At 34.4% G+C, this 17386-nt stretch overlaps 1 protein-coding gene across 5 annotated transcripts in view; it reads left to right on the top strand.

Moving 5' to 3' along the window:
• Positions 1-15581, top strand: part of LOC115210990 (DNA-binding protein P3A2) — a 22313-nt gene extending 6732 nt beyond the window's left edge. For 3 of the 5 annotated variants that reach the window (XM_029779824.2, XM_036501898.1, XM_036501899.1), the window contains exons 2-10: positions 793-957; positions 2942-3159; positions 4243-4357; positions 5523-5658; positions 7641-7790; positions 10323-10481; positions 11781-12026; positions 13980-14193; positions 14778-15581. In XM_029779824.2, coding sequence (XP_029635684.1) covers positions 902-957; positions 2942-3159; positions 4243-4357; positions 5523-5658; positions 7641-7790; positions 10323-10481; positions 11781-12026; positions 13980-14193; positions 14778-14998 — 1515 coding nt within the window. In that variant the 5' untranslated portion in view covers positions 793-901 and the 3' untranslated portion in view covers positions 14999-15581. The remainder of the gene's footprint in view (positions 1-792; positions 958-2941; positions 3160-4242; positions 4358-5522; positions 5659-7640; positions 7791-10322; positions 10482-11780; positions 12027-13979; positions 14194-14777) is intronic. The other 2 variants (XM_036501900.1, XM_036501901.1) reach the window with 1 other exon arrangement.
• The last annotated feature ends 1805 nt before the right edge of the window (positions 15582-17386 follow it).

Genomic DNA, 17386 nt, shown 5'->3' on the forward strand with positions numbered 1-17386 from the left:
ATGAGTAAATGAGAGAATGAGTATCTCAATTGACAAAGACCAAGCTAATTTTCAAAATGTTGTTAGTATGATAGCTGTTAAGAAATTGCTCATATATCAACACAAATGCATTCTGTGTGAATTGAAAGGTTTATCTCATGGAGGCAATGACAATGACTTTTGGCATTGTCATGCTTGAGAAGATCCATCAAGCTGAGCAAAATTGCAGTCATGGCAGATACCGGTATCACACAAACGGCACCTGTGCCAGTGGCATGTAGAAGCACCCTTTACACTCTAGCCAAATCAGACTGGAGTCTGGTGCAGCATGCCAGCCCAGTCAAACCGTCCAACCCATGATAGCATGGACAACAGACATTAAATGATGATGATCTGACTATAAGTAGTTTCTGAAATTGCAGTAAGTTTGATAACTATTTAACTTGATATAAGTTTAAATAGAAGTAACCAAAATAACTTGTGTTTATCTAAATTACATGTGTGGAGGCACATGGCCTAGTGATTAGATCAGCAGACTCGCGGTCAAAGGATCGTGGGTTTGAATCTCAAACCGGGCGATGTGTGAATGTAATGCTGTGAGCATAAAGGAATCTATTTAGAAAAGAATCATGTCGTGAGCACAAGACAACATTAGCTCAATAAATAATATTACTTTAATTTGTTTGGGAAGCATGTGGGATTCAATTTGGTTTGATTAAAACAAAGTTCTGTACTAATTCATTATATTTTAATTTCAAAAAAATTTTATTTCAGGTTGTTTGAGATAATTGATTCTATGTCTTTGTATTGCAGCAGAAAAACTGGTTTTTACTCTATCAAATGATGCGACCTACCTGTATCCTAGAGAAGGTGTGAAAAATAGTGAAGCCAAAGAAGACCTGGAGGAAATACATAAATTTTTATGGTTAAAATTGGTACAAGCAGATGTGAAAACCCAATCTTCAATAATGCAACAAGGTTATTAGCATTGATTATAATAAATATAATTCAAAGTGGCGAGCTGGCAGAAATGTTAGTCCGCCAGGCGAAATTCTTAGCGGTATTTTGTCTGCCGTAATGTTCTGAGTTCAAATTCCGCCGAGGTCGACTTTGCTTTTCATCCTTTCGGGGTTGATAAATTAAGTACCAGTTACGCACTGGGGTCGATATAATCGACTTAATCCATTTGTCTGTCCTTGTTTGTTCTCTCTGTGTTTAGCCCCTTGTGGGTAGTAAAGAAATAGGTATTTTGTCTGTCTTTATGTTTTGATTTCAAATTCTGCTGAGGTTGACTTTGCCCTTCATCTTTTGGGGTCGATAAATTAAGTACCAGTTGCGTACTGGAGTCGATCTAATTGATTGGCCCCCTTCCCTGCCAAATAATTTCAGGCCTTATGCCTAGAGTAGAAAAGAATAATAAATATAATTCAGAACTTAGTGTTAAAATTAATCAAGGCAAACAACTCAGAGCATAATCTGCAATCTGGTTTTAATGTTTGTTTGGATCTAATTCACTTTGATTATACTGATTACATCTTTGAAAAGAATCATGAATGTTATACCATCTCATTTACTTCTTCTGTGTTTGTCTGTCTTTTAGACCAAATAAGAATGGTATACTGGTTTTAGTTGAGATAGTGATACTATAATTACTACTGCAATAGCTCCTAATAAATGAGGGTTTGATACAATTAAAGCAATTCATTGTTATATATCTTCCTTCATTCTTCTCAGTCACTTGTCTGTTTACTTTCATAAATACTTCAGATCACACTTGATATTGCTACACTTGCTTGGAAATCTTGAAGATACTATTCAATTGAAAAAAAAAAAAAATGAGTTTTTCTTTAGTTACTTGTTATCTGTAGATGATGAAACTGCTATAACATGAATCATCTGACAGCTTCTTCTGCATCAAGCAGACCAAAGTAGTCTCTTGATTCTGACCAAAACTTTTGCTAAGCATATACATCCAATTGTAACACTATATTTTGAGTGAGATGACTGCAGTTTTCTATGTTTACAGACCAAATTTAGCTAACTCAGAAGTACCTACACCTATATAGATGTACACTTCTCATTGTTCTGAATAGGAAGTAGTTCACAGAAGTTTTGTGAGCCAATTCAAATTCTTATTGTGAAGGTATGGCTTGAATGTCATGTTATGCATTTAGTAAACGGAAGTAACAACTTTGAGATGGTTGAACTGAGTAATATATTATTGAACTGAGTAATATATTATTTTATTAGTCCTTCTCTGATAAAATCTCATCTAATTGAAGTAAGTTTTCTTCAAAGCTTTCTCCAAGTATTCTCAATGAGAAAATACACATGGTTCTGAAGATGAAAGAGATCTAACTACTTAAAAATTACAATACTTTGGTTCTTAAATTTACATATTTTCACAAAGTGAGTACAGCCCTCTGTAATCTTTTAGAGCAAGACAAGAAATATATTTCAGTATGAAGTATATTACTATTAACCATGGAGCCTGAAGTAGATAAAGCTATAGATGAAAGTGTGCAGAATATTGAGTTAAAAACCTTTGGATGGAAAAAATGCCAAAGGCTAGAATTGTTTTGGTTTAATGATTTGGACAGCCTTTGACTTTTTCCATCCAAGTGCTTGATAAACAATAGATTGCCAAAAGTTTAATTACTGACTTTTGGTTTCTTTAACCCAATATTCTACACACCAGTATTTACAGCTTTATCTATATGGAATTTTACTGTTAAAAATGATTTATTTCATGTCTCTCGAAATTTCTAAATTCTTATAAATTTCATGAGTCTGACATGGATGTTAAGTGATAATGATTCTAATATATAATTAAGTGTAATTAAGACATTTTCTGATCTTTAGATTTTATTTTTAAAATTCCTTTCACCTGTAGAGAAAAATGTATTTTTAGAGTTATGTGATGATTCTTTAATTTCTTGAAAATGTTTCCTTTTTATTGCAGGGTTGTTACAAATAGAATGAACAGTTCGAACTCCTCTTCTGTAAGTGTTCGTGGAGTTGTTAATGCAATGACTAACATGAGCACCTCCCCAATGTGTGCAAACATGCTTAGTGATGATATGAGTGAATCCAGCTCACCAGATAGCCCTCATTTTGATGAAACAGATCTACTTACAAATACTATGAATGATGATGTAACCACTCAATTGGCTGCTGCTGGTAAATGTTGTTTCTATACTTCGTTATTCCAAACTGACCATAATCTGTCAGAGAAATAATTTGACAATTATGTTTTACTAATAATAACCAATCAGATAAAATACATGTAAAGGAAAGGGAGAGAGGTGAGGGAAGGACTTATATTGGTAATTATATAAGGCGAGCTGGCAGAAACGTAAGCATGCCGGGCGAAATGATCAGCAGTATTTCGTCTGTCGCTACGTTCTGAGTTTAAATTCCGCCGAGGTTGACTTTACCTTTCATCCTTTCGGGGTCGATGTAGTTGACTTAAGTCCTTTCTCTGTCTTTATTCATCCCCTCTATGTTTAGCCCCTTGTGGGTAGTAAAGAAATATATATTGGTAATTAAACTTTTAATAGAATCTGTTGTTTATTAAGCACAGTGTCCTAGTTGAACATCAAATGGAGCAGAAGAAAATTGAATTCCATTTGATCCATGCAAGCATAGAAAAGTGGGTGTTAAAATGATGATGATGGTGATGATAAATTAATGCAGTTATAGTTTAGTGATGATAGGACATTTATTGCAGTTTTAAGTATTTGAAGAAAGTGTGTTCAACTTATATTATGTCTTACTCTATATTTCTTTTACTATCTCCAGGCACACTTGTGTAACAATTTACTCTACTTGTAGCACATCATCATATAATTTCTGTTTTCCATTCAGGCATGGGTTGGACAGTTTGACAGGAGCTGCCAAGCCGGAGAACTGCACCATGTTCCAATTGTCTGTTTTGGCAACATTTCTATGGCTGGGTGTTCTTCATAATGCCAAACACTTTACAAAGTGTACTGGGTGCCTTTTATATGGCACAAGCGCAGGTGCTTTTGACATGGCACCAACACCAGTGTTTTTTACATGATACCACCACCAGAGCTTTTTATGTGTCACCAACATGGCTGCTTTTTAGGACAATTAGACAAACTCGTTGTTTCAAAATTTACTTGAAATGAAACAATTCTGTTAGATTATACTGTTTCGTTTTGATTTCTTTTTGTGGGTTTCTTTCATTGGAATCTGATATAATTAAGGTAATTATTGTTTTCTTTCTTAATTTTTAAGGACCTATTGGTGTTGCTGCAGCTGCTGCAATTGTTACTGGAAGGAAGCGTCGGCGAATGCATAGTTTTGAAACAAATCCTTCTATTCGACGTCGGCAACAAACAAGATTACTCAGGTGAAGAGATTTATTTTATGTCTCTATCTTTAGATTTTTAAATTAAAGTTAGTTTTTTTAATAACCATTAATCTGCCTCACCATAGAATTGGAAATATATATGATTATTACTGTAGATCAATGGTTCTCAGACAGGATCCATATGACCCCAGGGGCCCCTTATAAGATTTTAAGGATCTGTGCAAGCAAAATAGTAAATTGGGGATCCACAGTAGCAGTTTAAAGGTCCATGAAAATATTTTGATTTAGATATGAGTATCGTAAGAAATGGCCAAATTTCCATCTCAAAAGTTTTACATAGTTCAGTCTAAAAATGTTAATGTGCGAATAACAAAATAGGAATTTTGAAAGAAGTATCTATAAAACTAGATTTTAAAAATCGAATGGCTATGGGGGTCCACCAGAAGAAAATAGTAATCAAAGGGGTCCATTGATAAAAAATGGTTGAGAGCCACTGCCATACATGTTGCATTGTTGTTTGACGTCAAGTCAGCCCTGCTCACACAGATATATGATTAAAGACATTCCATTCATGACTATCATGTCTTTTGTACATCTACTACTACAGTGTTCAATATACCCTTTCTTTTTTAAGACAGCAGGGGCTGATTTTAATGGAGTTTTGACTTATTTCTTACAGGTTGGGCAACTCTCTAGTGCTTTCTCGTTAGTTTATTAGTGTTGTGTTACCATTAGTGATGTACTATTCTGTTTTGTCTTGAGGAATTTCAACTGTGTTTCGTGGTCTGCTACCACAACAGCTCCTTTATAGGATCCAGTTAGCTCAAGACATCATCAGGACGAACCACGTCCGGTTTCGGCCCCTACTCCTCTACCATTTTGACGTGGCAGGGCTCTGGTGTTGGGTGTATGTCTTCTTTCATCTGTTCCTTGGCCTCTTCGATGTAGCGTCAACGAGTGTCAGCAGGCGACTGACTGCCTTGCCAATTTTCTCCCTTTAAATGGCAGTCAGTCGCTCGCTTTAATTGTCTGTTTTACATGTTCATTCTATTTATTAAATGTTTTATTATTTTTAATTGTTTTTTTTTTATAGTATTAGTGCTAGATCAGATGTATGTGAGTATTTGATCAAGTCTTTATATTTTTTAAGGCTATTTATATTTTAAAGTTTTTTTCAAAATAAATTGTTTTATATCTTCATCAGAAAACTACGGTATATTGTTGAAGAATATTCAACACGTGTAGGGCAACAAGCAGTTGTACTCTGTTGTACTCCTGGCAAACCTAACCAAAGTTACCAGTCTTTTAAAGTGTTCGGTTCTCAACCTTTAGAAACAGTGGTAAGTTCTTCATTTCTACACAATTTTGAAATTTTGTAAATAATTTATTATAGGAGATGAAATCGTCAGGGAGATAAAGTTTCTATCTTCTAATCATTTAGTTACTCTCTTACTTGTTTCAGTCATTTGATTGTGGCCATGCTGGAGCACTGCCTTTAGTGGAAAAAATCGACCCCAGGACTTATTCTTTGGAAGTTTAGTGCTTATTCTATTGATCTTTCTTGCTGAACTGCTAACGCCAACATCAGTTGTCAAGCGATGGTGGGGGGACAAAAAAAAACATACACAGACACACACACACACACACATGATGGGCTTCTTTCAGTTTCCGTCTGCCAAATTCATTCACAAAGCTTTGGTCAGCCTGAGGCTATAGTAGAAGACACTTGCCCAAGGTGCCACGCAGTGGGACTGAACCTGGAACCATGTGGTTGGTAAGCAAGCTACTTACCACACAGCCACTCCTGTGCCTATGGCCACTCCTCTGTGAGTTTATATTTTGGCATAGACACCTGGGAAGTGTACTAATTTTATTTGCATTAGTTTATTTATCCAGTTGAAAAATATGTAGCAGACCTGGGAAAAGTTAACTTGTAATAGTCCAACACCTGCTTCAGTAGTGAGGGTGCATGGCTTAGTGTAAAGTGTTTCCAGCTCATGGTTGTGAGTTCAGTTCTTGATGCCATGTTGTGTCCTTGAGCCAGACACTTTATTTCCCATTGCTCTAGTCCACTCAGCTGGCAAAAATGAGTTACACCTGTATTTCAAAAGGCCAGCCTTATCACATTTTGTGTCAAGCTGAATCTCCCTGATTCTGTGGAGTACTCAGCCACTTGCATGTTATTTACTTTGAATTGTTATTGTCTCATATCTGATTAGCCTGTTATTACATAACATGATTCACGATTATAGTATACGTACCTTATTAGTTTTTCCTCCTATGTTATATATACTCTGGGAATGCATTAAAGTCCTTTTCAGAGCTACTTTATTTGAATTCTTACTATTGCATAACTAATTTCATGTTATTACATAACTGACTTCACAATTTAAGTATTCATAATTTATTGGGAATTCCTAAAAACAAGATCCTGTGTAAGACAGTTCGGTATTCTCTGTAAATGCATAAAAACCATTTTAAGGGCTACATACTTTGTATTGTTGTTATTGGATTAGCAAACCAAGGGATAAACCCACTTTCCTGGGAATTACCGGGTATGTCAGTTAGTAGATTAATAATAGAATATTATACTGTTATAAGTGTCATAGTTTACCAATGTTATCCAAACGATGCACCAGGAAATTGTATTTGATCTTAAATGGCTTGTTAGCATGCTTGAAAAAATGTTTGGTGGCATCTTAATCAGTCTTTACATTCTGAGCTCAAATACTGTTGAGGTTGACTTTGCTTTTCATCCTTTTGGGGTCAATGAAGTACATTACAGTTGAGAACTAGAGTTGATGGAATCAACTAGCCTCCTCTCCCAAAATTTCAGGCCTTGCCCCTATAATAGAAAGGATATTCTTTTCTATTCTAGGTACAAGACCCGAAATTTTGGGGGAGGGGGCCAGCCGATTAGATTGATTCCAGTACGCAACTGGTACTAAATTTATCGATCCCAAAAGGATGAAAGGCAAAGTTGACCTCGGTGAAATTTGAACTCAGACTGTAAAGACAGGCGAAACACCGCTAAGCATTTTGCCCGGCATGCTAACATTTCTGCCAGCTTGCTGCCTTATATGATAGGTTATTAAATGGGATTTTACTTTAAATAAACCAATCCACATGGAAGCATATAGAACACATGCAATGCCATGACACTATTAATGTAACAATAATATCAGACTAAGTGCAGTGTACAGATGGAAAGAAATTCGTTGATATGTTTTTTTTTTGGCTGAGATTTCTATGTAATTAAATCTGTGACTAATTATTGAAATTGGAACTGATATCACAATTTATGATATTTTTTTCCTCCAAGGTTCGCAATTCTAAAGGAATTATTATGCAAGACTTGGAATCAGTGCTGGCACAACAAGCACCACCCTCACAGCAAGAAGATCCAAATTTACACAAATTACCACCTCTTGTTATAGATGGTATCCCAACCCCTGTAGATAAAATGACCCAGGTATATTCAATATTTTTTGAAAAAATATTTGTATATATTCGTTTTCAGTATGTATAAGATATATCTGTAAATCCAGTCTTTCACACACTTTGTTAGAACAGCTGTTTATTTGTTAATGGTTACTACTCATTTGTAAAATCTAATTTTTTTCATCAAATAATTATTGTCAGATTAAAGGTATCCTGAATATTTATTCAGAATTTCTGTTCAAAATCACATATCCAGCTTATTAACCTCGACATAATTGCAAATCATTCTGTCTAATTGGCATTATATATGAAGTGTGTTATTACATTATTACCTTGTGTATGCTGGTTTTAGACGAGACACCCCACAAACCTGTATGTTATAAAAGGATTGATTACAAGAATAGTCCAACTCTTAAACACTACCCCAGCAAAACCATCCAGTCCATGTCAACATGGGAAAGATGACATAAAACTCGGAGAATTCCAATTCTGATGGGTGTATTAAATTTGAGGACTTGCTGTGTGCTGTATATTTTGCTTAATTAATGTCATCCAAAGTTGAATAATAACTGACCTTATTTTTTTGGTATCATTTCAAATATATACGTAGCTGAAAAAACTTTGAAATTTGTCCTGATCTAATTTAATATTAAATGATCATCAAGGCAGCAAATTGACAGAAACGTTCTCCTGAGCTTGCTAGTTTCATGCCAAAATTTGAAATCAGTATTAAATGATCATCTTACTATGTCAAAATTATATATATATAAAACAAAGTTATTTTATTCCATGTGGGTAGAAATATACGAAAATAGGAGTTGAAAATACACTGAGAATAGTTAATCGTTTCACCATCCGAATCGTGGCTGATGCCAGTGCCGCCTCGACTGGCTTCCATGCCGGTGGCACGTAAAATGCACCAATCCGATCGTGGCCGTTGCCAGCCTTGCCTGGCACCTGTGCAGGTGGCACGTAAAAAGCACCCACTACACTCACGGAGTGGTTGGCATTAGGAAGGGCATCCAGCTGTAGAAACACTGCCAGATCAGACTGGAGCCTGGTACAGCCTTCTGGCTTCCCAGATCCTCGATCGAACCGTCCAACCCATGCTAGCATGGAGAATGGACGTTAAACAACAATGATGATGATGATGATTTAAAGTTTCACAGTTTGATGATGATGATGATGATGATTTAAAGTTTCACAGTTTACACTGATTTTCAAAAAGCTGAAATGGAAAGACATGGCTTATGTCACAGCTGTCTTACTTCTGACTAGTGTTTGAAGCTTGCCCTATTTTTATAGGGACTTCATGGCTCAAATTAGTATATGTTTTGAATAGGATTTTATTTGATTCAAAACATATATTAATTTGAGTCATGAACTCCCTATAAAAATAGAGCAAGCTTCAGACACTAAGTCAGAAGTAAGACACTTGCAACAGAAGCCATGTCTTTCTATTTCAACTTTTTGAAAATCAGTGTAAATTGCGAAACAAGTTAAATATATTAATTAAAAATATTTTAACTGTTCTCAGTGCATTTTCAACTTCTATTTTTCATATATATATGTCTTTACCAAATCTGACATTTTAAAATTAGTTATCCCTTTTATCTCATGTTTAAATTTTGATATACATCAGAAAACAACCATTCAAATGTTTAATATAATATTAGTTATGTTAGTGGAAGAAATTACTCATCTTCATAATTGATGTACTAACCTAAGATTTCTATGTTTCTTTAAACAAACTGCCTCACTTTTGTATTCTGTAAAATTGAAATTCTGCTCCTCAAGTAATATAATTAATGTTGGATGTGATATAGTAAGTGTTGAAATAGTATAACTAAGAAGTTTAGAGGTCTGTACTTCTGTTAAAAGAAAGTATCTCTCTCTATATAAACGGCAGTTTGTCTGTGTGTGTTTCTGTGTGTCTGTCAGGTTGTACCCTCACCCTGACCACGGCTTTCAACCGATTCTGATGAAACTTGACACACACATAGCCCAATGTCATAATTCAAAACTAACGCAGCGAAAATTTTGAAAAGTTCCCCCAGTTCTGAAATAGATCGATAAATTCGACATGGGGTCGAGAATCAGAAACACAAACCACATATGGGACGCAACTAGACCTTTTTAACTATCAAAAAAAAATCACCATCATTTTTTTTGCTATTTTTTGGCTATAACTCTCTAAAAATGCTTTATAGTTATTTCCCTTACAAACCCGAGCAACGCCGAGCAATACTGCTAGTTGCTAATAAAGGACAAACCGTGAAAGATATCTCATTAGATGTTGACAAAAAAGCCCAGGATAATGTAGTTTGGCCAAATATGAGTATATTAGGTTTGAGATGAGATGACAGAGGATTACAATCATAGAGTGATGTAATATAGACTTGTAAGACTTTTACAGTCATGGGTGAGTAGATTATAAAATGATCATAAGGGACTAGGTATTAAGTCATTTCCATTTTGTCATAGATCCTTATCTTTTATTATAAATTTTGATTTCCTGTAAGTATATATGTATATATATATATATATATCTGTATTTATATAGGCTCAATTACGTGCTTTTATACCTGAAATGTTAAAGTACTCAACCGGTCGCAGTAAACCTGGATGGGGTAAAATAGAATATAGGCCTGTTTGGTGGCCTGATGATGTGCCATGGGCAAATGTACGCAGTGATGCCCGAACTGAGGACGAAAAGCGTAAAGTTAGTACCTCCTTCATGCAGTTATTCTTGAATTGCACTTTACTTCAAATTATGTTTTTCTGTTTTCCTTTTCTCTTTCTTTTTCTATCTACTTATCTATCTACAGCTACCTTCATCCCCTATCTGTGTGTGTGTGTGTGTATGTATATGTGGCTGTGTGGTAAGAAGCTTGTTTCCCAACCACATGTTTCCGAGTTCAGTCCCACTATGTGGCACCTTGGGCAAGTGTCTTCTGCTCCCTAGGTATATATATATATACGACAGGCTTCTTTCAGTTTCTGTCTACCAAATCCACTCACAAGGCTTTGGTTGGCCTGGGGCTATATAGCAGAAGACACTTGCCCAAGGTACTGCACAGTGGGACTGAACCTAGAACGATGTCGTTGGGAAACAAGCTTTTTACCATATATGTGTGTGTGTGTGTGTGTATATATGTATATTTATATATATATATACACACACATACATACATACATATGTATGTATTTGTGTGTCTGTGTTTGTCCTTTCCCCCATTGCTTGGTAACCAATGTTGGTGTGTTTATGTGCCTGTAACTTAGCATTTCAGCAAAAGATACTAATAGAATAAGTACTAGGCTTTGAAAGAATAAGTCCTGGGGTCGATTTGTTCAACTAAAAAGGTGCTGTTCCAGCATGGCCACAGTCAAATGACTGAAAGAAGTAAAAAGTAAGTAAAAAGAAAAAAAGAATTCATATATATGTGTGTGTGTATATTATACATATAGGGAGAGCATCCAGCACCAAGCTGTACTGTCTGCCAAAGTAAATAGTAAAGCTTGGTGCAGTCATCTGGCTTGCCAGCTCTTCTATGACTATCCAACCCATGCCAGCATGGAAAACGGACATTAAATGATATGTGTGTATTTAAATTAGTTTAAAATAGTATATATAACCCTTTAGTGTTCAGATTACTCTGTTAAATGTAATACTTTTTTCACTCAAATCGTTTTGAATTAATCATACATTATCTTACAGCTTTGAAGTTTGAATGGTGTCATAGTTTATTCTTAGAATGTCAATGTAGGTTAGGTGTGAGAGGCTAGATAGGGCCAGTTTGAATGTAAAACATGTTGGATATTTGGGCCGGATATGGCTGGCTTAAACACCAAAGGGTTAAAGAGGAGTATGAATCTATTGATTAGGTAAATTGATTGTTGTCTGTAACTATTTATCCTATTTTTATTTATTACAATAAAAGTTTTCAATGCTTTGAAATGTATTGTTTTATGCTAATTGTTTACCTGGTCATCTCTTAAAGCCTAAATTTTTGCTGTCTAGGTATCATGGACACATGCTTTAAGACAAATTGTGAAGAACTGCTACAAATATCATGGTCGGGAAGATTTACTCCCTGAATTTACTGAAGAGAATCCTGCGTCTCCTCCTCAGCAATATACAGGGACTATGGTGCAGACAATCAACAACCCTGATGGTAGTGTTTCCATTATTCAAATTGACACTGGTACACCAGGAAGTGCTGTAGTTACATTACCTGATGGAACACAAGCTACTGTTGTTCATGCTGTGAGTAACCTTTCTTTAGTGTTGAGACTTCTGTCTAATTGCAACAAAAATTGCTGCTGGACTGGCTCCTGTGTAGGTGGCGGCTGTTGCCAGTACTACCAAACTGGCCCTCGTACCGGTGGCATGTAAATGCACCCACTAAACTCTCGGAGTGGTTGGCGTTTGGAAGGGCATCCAGCTGTAGAAACTCTGCCAGATCAGATTGGTGTCTGGTTCGCCAGACCTCAGTCAAATCGTCCAACCCATGCTAGCATGGAAAGCGGACGTTAAATGATGATGATAATGATGATGATTGTTTGCAAACTTACCTGATCCTCTGTCCGCATCCCCCTTACATTCACCCTCTTGTATGTCAGTGGTTACATCCTGTTACCTCACCACTACTATATTTTTTCCTTTTCCAACCGGATTAGTCATATACCTCCTCTACAACAAGACACCTGTTCCTATCTTGCTATCATACTCATAGAAATTATATAGCTATCATTAGTTTCTCTTCTCCATTATGATGCTTGATTAACGAGGGGTTATATCAGATTTGAACACCCCACCAGCTTTCTCTCTCTCTCTGTCTCGCTCTCGCTCTATCTCTCAGATATCCATCCATCTGTCTCTTACCCTCACCATTTTCACTACTCATCACTCATAATCTCTCTTACCAGCTAACATTATTACCCATCTATTTTGATAGCCTATGTGCCCACTCCTCATTTTTGGCATGTGCTATCCATCATTAACTCTCTCTCATTTCCCCTCACCATTACTATAAATCATTACATTACCACTACTGTCTCTTTGTTATTCCTTCAAGCACTGTCTTCCTTTTCATACTCTGATTTCTTTCTCTCTTTCCTCTCTATTGGCCATATTGCCTCATATGAATCGAAATACAACAGTGAGGACTAAAGACACCTTTTTTGTTTAGCAGAGTAGAAGGCAATTGCACTAGTGCTGGTGCCATGATAAAATGCATCTGGTATGATCTATAATGTGGTTGGCAAACAAATAGAGATTATGAAGTGTCGATAGGACTTTGTCTTGTCTTGTTCAAGACACGATAACTTTTCTATTGCAGGTGCCATGATAGAATGCAACTTGTGAACTCTATAATAGTGATTGTGAGGGCATTTCCAAATTAATGGCCTTCAAGTAAAATGTGGTCCCCTAACCCATCTAAGAATTCAATATTACTCTGAATAATAACTGACTCAGACTGTTCAACCTGTGTCAGTATGGAAAGTAGACTGTCCTAGCATGATTGGGCGGCATTTCTATGTTGTTTACATTGTGTGATGTGTAGTGTCAGGACAGCATATTTGATTAGCAGTTTATATTGTGTGATGCATGTCTCCTACTATTCTGCTTGTTCCCTCTGAGGGATCTCTTTACTGAGGGTCTGGAGATGGTTAGTACAGATTTTGAGTCAACTTCCATTATACATACGTGTGTCTGTATGTTTTTGAGTCAACTCCCATTTTATGTTTGTGTGTCTGTGTGTGTTTGAGTCAACTCCAATTTTGTGTCCATGTGTGTGTGTTTTTGTGTCAACTCCCATTTTGTGTATGTGTGTATGTGTTTATTCACTAGTGAAGGTGCATGGCTTTGTGGTTAGCATATTTGGCTTGTGAGCATAATGTTAGGAGTTCGATTCCTGGAGCTGCATTGTGTCCTTGAGCAAGACACTTCATTTCACGTTGCTCCAGTCCATTCAGCTGGTAAAATTCAGTGGTACCTGTAATTTAAAGGACCAGTCTTGTCATAGTATGGTCATATCTTTGTGAACTACGTTGAGGGTGCACATGTCTGTGGAGTGCTCAGCTACTTGTATGTTAATTTCATGAGCAAGCTGTTCCATTGATTGGTTCAACTGGGACAGTCGTCATTGTAACTGACGGCATGTCCATTTTTTTTGTTTAGTTTATTCACTGGTTTTTTACTTACTTTTCTTTTTAGGTGCCTGACAATCCTCAGCAGGAGGCTACGCAAGCTGTCCAAACACTGGCAGATGTTGCTACCCACCAAGAAGCAAATACAGGTATTGGTCATCCAACCCCAGTCCGGGTTGAAATGAACAGTGATAGTGACACACCTACTGTAGCAACCTTAGCTGAGGCCACAGTCAATCATGATGGACAAATTATATTAACTGGAGATGCTACTTTAGGTGGTGAGTTCAGTAAACTCTTAAAGAGAAAGCTTTATTATTCTATTGATAACGAACACAGCAAGCTGGCAGAATCGTTAGCATGTGGGACAAAATGCTTTGGCATTTTTTCTGGCTTTATGCACTAAGTTCAAATGCTGCTAAGGTTGACTTTGCCTTTCATCCTTTCAGGGTCAATGAAATAAGTCCCAGTTGAGAACTTGGGTTGATGTAATTGATTTAACCCCTTCCTCTAAAATTAATGGCCCTGTGCCAAAATTCATAACCATTATTCTATTGATAATTGTGTCTTGATATTTTGTTCAACCATTAAGTATTTAGAAATGAAGTTTATTAAATTATTATTGTATCTGATTGAAATTCTCATGATTGTGGAGTTAGTCAACAATTCATTCTAATTTTTGATGCTAAAATCACTTTTGCATTCTAATTCCTTTCTGGATCTGTTTTAATAATAAATATAATAAATGAAGCTTCACATAAATACAATAAATGAAGTTGCCGTACACTTTGTTGTTAGGTCACAGTAACCAATGTGTAGATCATCTTTCTCATGGTTGTCTTGTTTTTCTTTTCTTTTTCTGCAGGTATAGTAACATTTCCCGTTTCTATGTTTCACAACATGACTGCATTCAAGACTACAGATCTACACGGACAGAACAACTATCGTATAGCAACAGTTACCCAAAGCCAGGACAATGAGTTGTCACATCAAAACATTGATGACAATAATCACCTTTCTATCACCAATTCAGATGGAACTGTTGCTAATGTCACAATGGAAGTAATGACCGTTGACCAATCCTGACTGTCAGCGGAATGGAATGACCTTATTCTATCTGTGATATACTTCCATCTAGTCTTTTTCTCTTTTTCCATCTCCATGCTACTTCATGTAGCTAATGGACAATTGTACAAGCAAGCAAATAAGCAGATCAACTATACATTGATTCAACAACTCACATCTTCATTAGTCCATTTTCCCATCCTTCCATTCTTCTTTGTATCGGTTCATCGCTAGTATTTTTATATTTGTGGATAAGCATTCCTATTAACTTCCGATCAACATACTATGTCTGGATATTTTGGGGTTGTTTTCTGTTAAATATTCTAGGCGTTCCAGTCTGAACTTCAGGCCTGTGAACAAAGATAATCTATTAGATTTCTCTGATACTGACAGTCTATTAGCCTGATTTTTCAGTTTTGTTTTACATTATTGCTACTGGTTTCTCTCTTCTAGAATACTGTATTATTTGATTTGTTCTTACCATAGTGTCTTATTATGTTGGTGTCTGTTGTAAACATTTTTCTCTTTTTACATACATTACAATATTTATATTACAGTTACTTACACACACTTTTCTACACATTTATATACATATATTATATATATATATATATATATATATATATATATATATATATATATAATATATATATATATATATATAATATATATATATATTATATATATATATATATACATATATATATATATATACATATACATATATATATATATATAACATATATATATATATATATATTATATATATATATATATATATATATATACATATACATATATATATACATATATATATATATATATATATATATATATATATATTATATATATATATATACATATATATATATATATATATATATATATACATATATATATATATATATATAACATATATATATATATATATATACATATATATATATATATATATAACATATATATATATATATATATACATATACATATATATATATATATATACACACACATACACATATATATATATACATATACATATATATATATATACATATATATATTATATATATATAATATACATATATATATATATACATATATATATATATAATATATATATATATACATATACATATATATATATATATATATATATATATATATATAGATATATATATATATAATATATATATATATACATATATAATATATATATATATATATATACACACACACATACACATATATATATATATACACACACACATACACATATATATATACACACACACATACACATATATATATACACACACACATACACATATATATATATACAAACACACATACACATATATATATACACACACACATACACATATATATATATATACACACACACATACACATATATATACATACACACACACACACACACATATATATATACATCCATACACACACTACATAATTAACAATTAAAAATGTCTTCTATTCACTGCCAGACCAAAATCTGAAATGGGCTGTGAAAATTCATGCATCATGTAGTCACATAAACAGATTAATTATTATTAATCATGTAACAATATTTTTTTGTGTAATGTCCTTCTGTTATTTATTTGATAATTGATTATTTCTCCACATTGATTTTGTTTTACCTTAAGAAGTTCAGTTTTCTTCCGTAGAAGTTTTAGAGGCATTTTGGTTTCATTTTAATCTAAAATATAGCTTAAATATTTTAATATCCTATCTGATGCCGACATATTTTGGTATAACCTGTTCCATATATGGAAGAAAATAGGGCTACGGTTACTTTGAAAGTGGATAGGGAAGCTCATGTTCAAAATCACACCCCCATTGATACGACCAACAAAGCTAGTGTGATGTAATAGATGGCACTCACACATTATAGACTGTGTTGAAATGGGGAAGATTAATATGAGATGAGGACTTACATGGGAACAAATTTGATGACATTGTTGTTAAATCTACGACCATCTAACATTAGCATGATTGAGAGAATGTGTATGAAGAATGGAAGGCTGAATGTCTGTTTAAGATGTTTTCCTTATCTGTTTCACATTAAATTTATTGTTGTTGGAGTCTTGACTCTTTTTATAAACTAAGTAATGGTTTCTGTAAAAAGATTATTATTTCTTTTTTACATTGTATAACAATTGTCTGTGCAGTTTTTTTGTAGACATGGAGGCTATGGAATTTAAGAGACTTTGAAGCTACTGCTTGCTGCTGTCTTTGAGTTTAGCAAACTGTTTGGAATAATGTGATCAGCTGTTGGAATCTTCTGAAAATAGCTTATTAATGAAATCTATTTAAATGATATTAATATTTTTTGTTATTTTTCTTTTAACAGCTGAGCAAGGTGTCAAAAAATTTCATTTGAAATAG

The sequence above is a fragment of the Octopus sinensis genome, linkage group LG4 (genome assembly GCF_006345805.1).
Source record: "Octopus sinensis linkage group LG4, ASM634580v1, whole genome shotgun sequence".
Taxonomy (NCBI): Eukaryota; Metazoa; Mollusca; class Cephalopoda; order Octopoda; family Octopodidae; genus Octopus; species Octopus sinensis.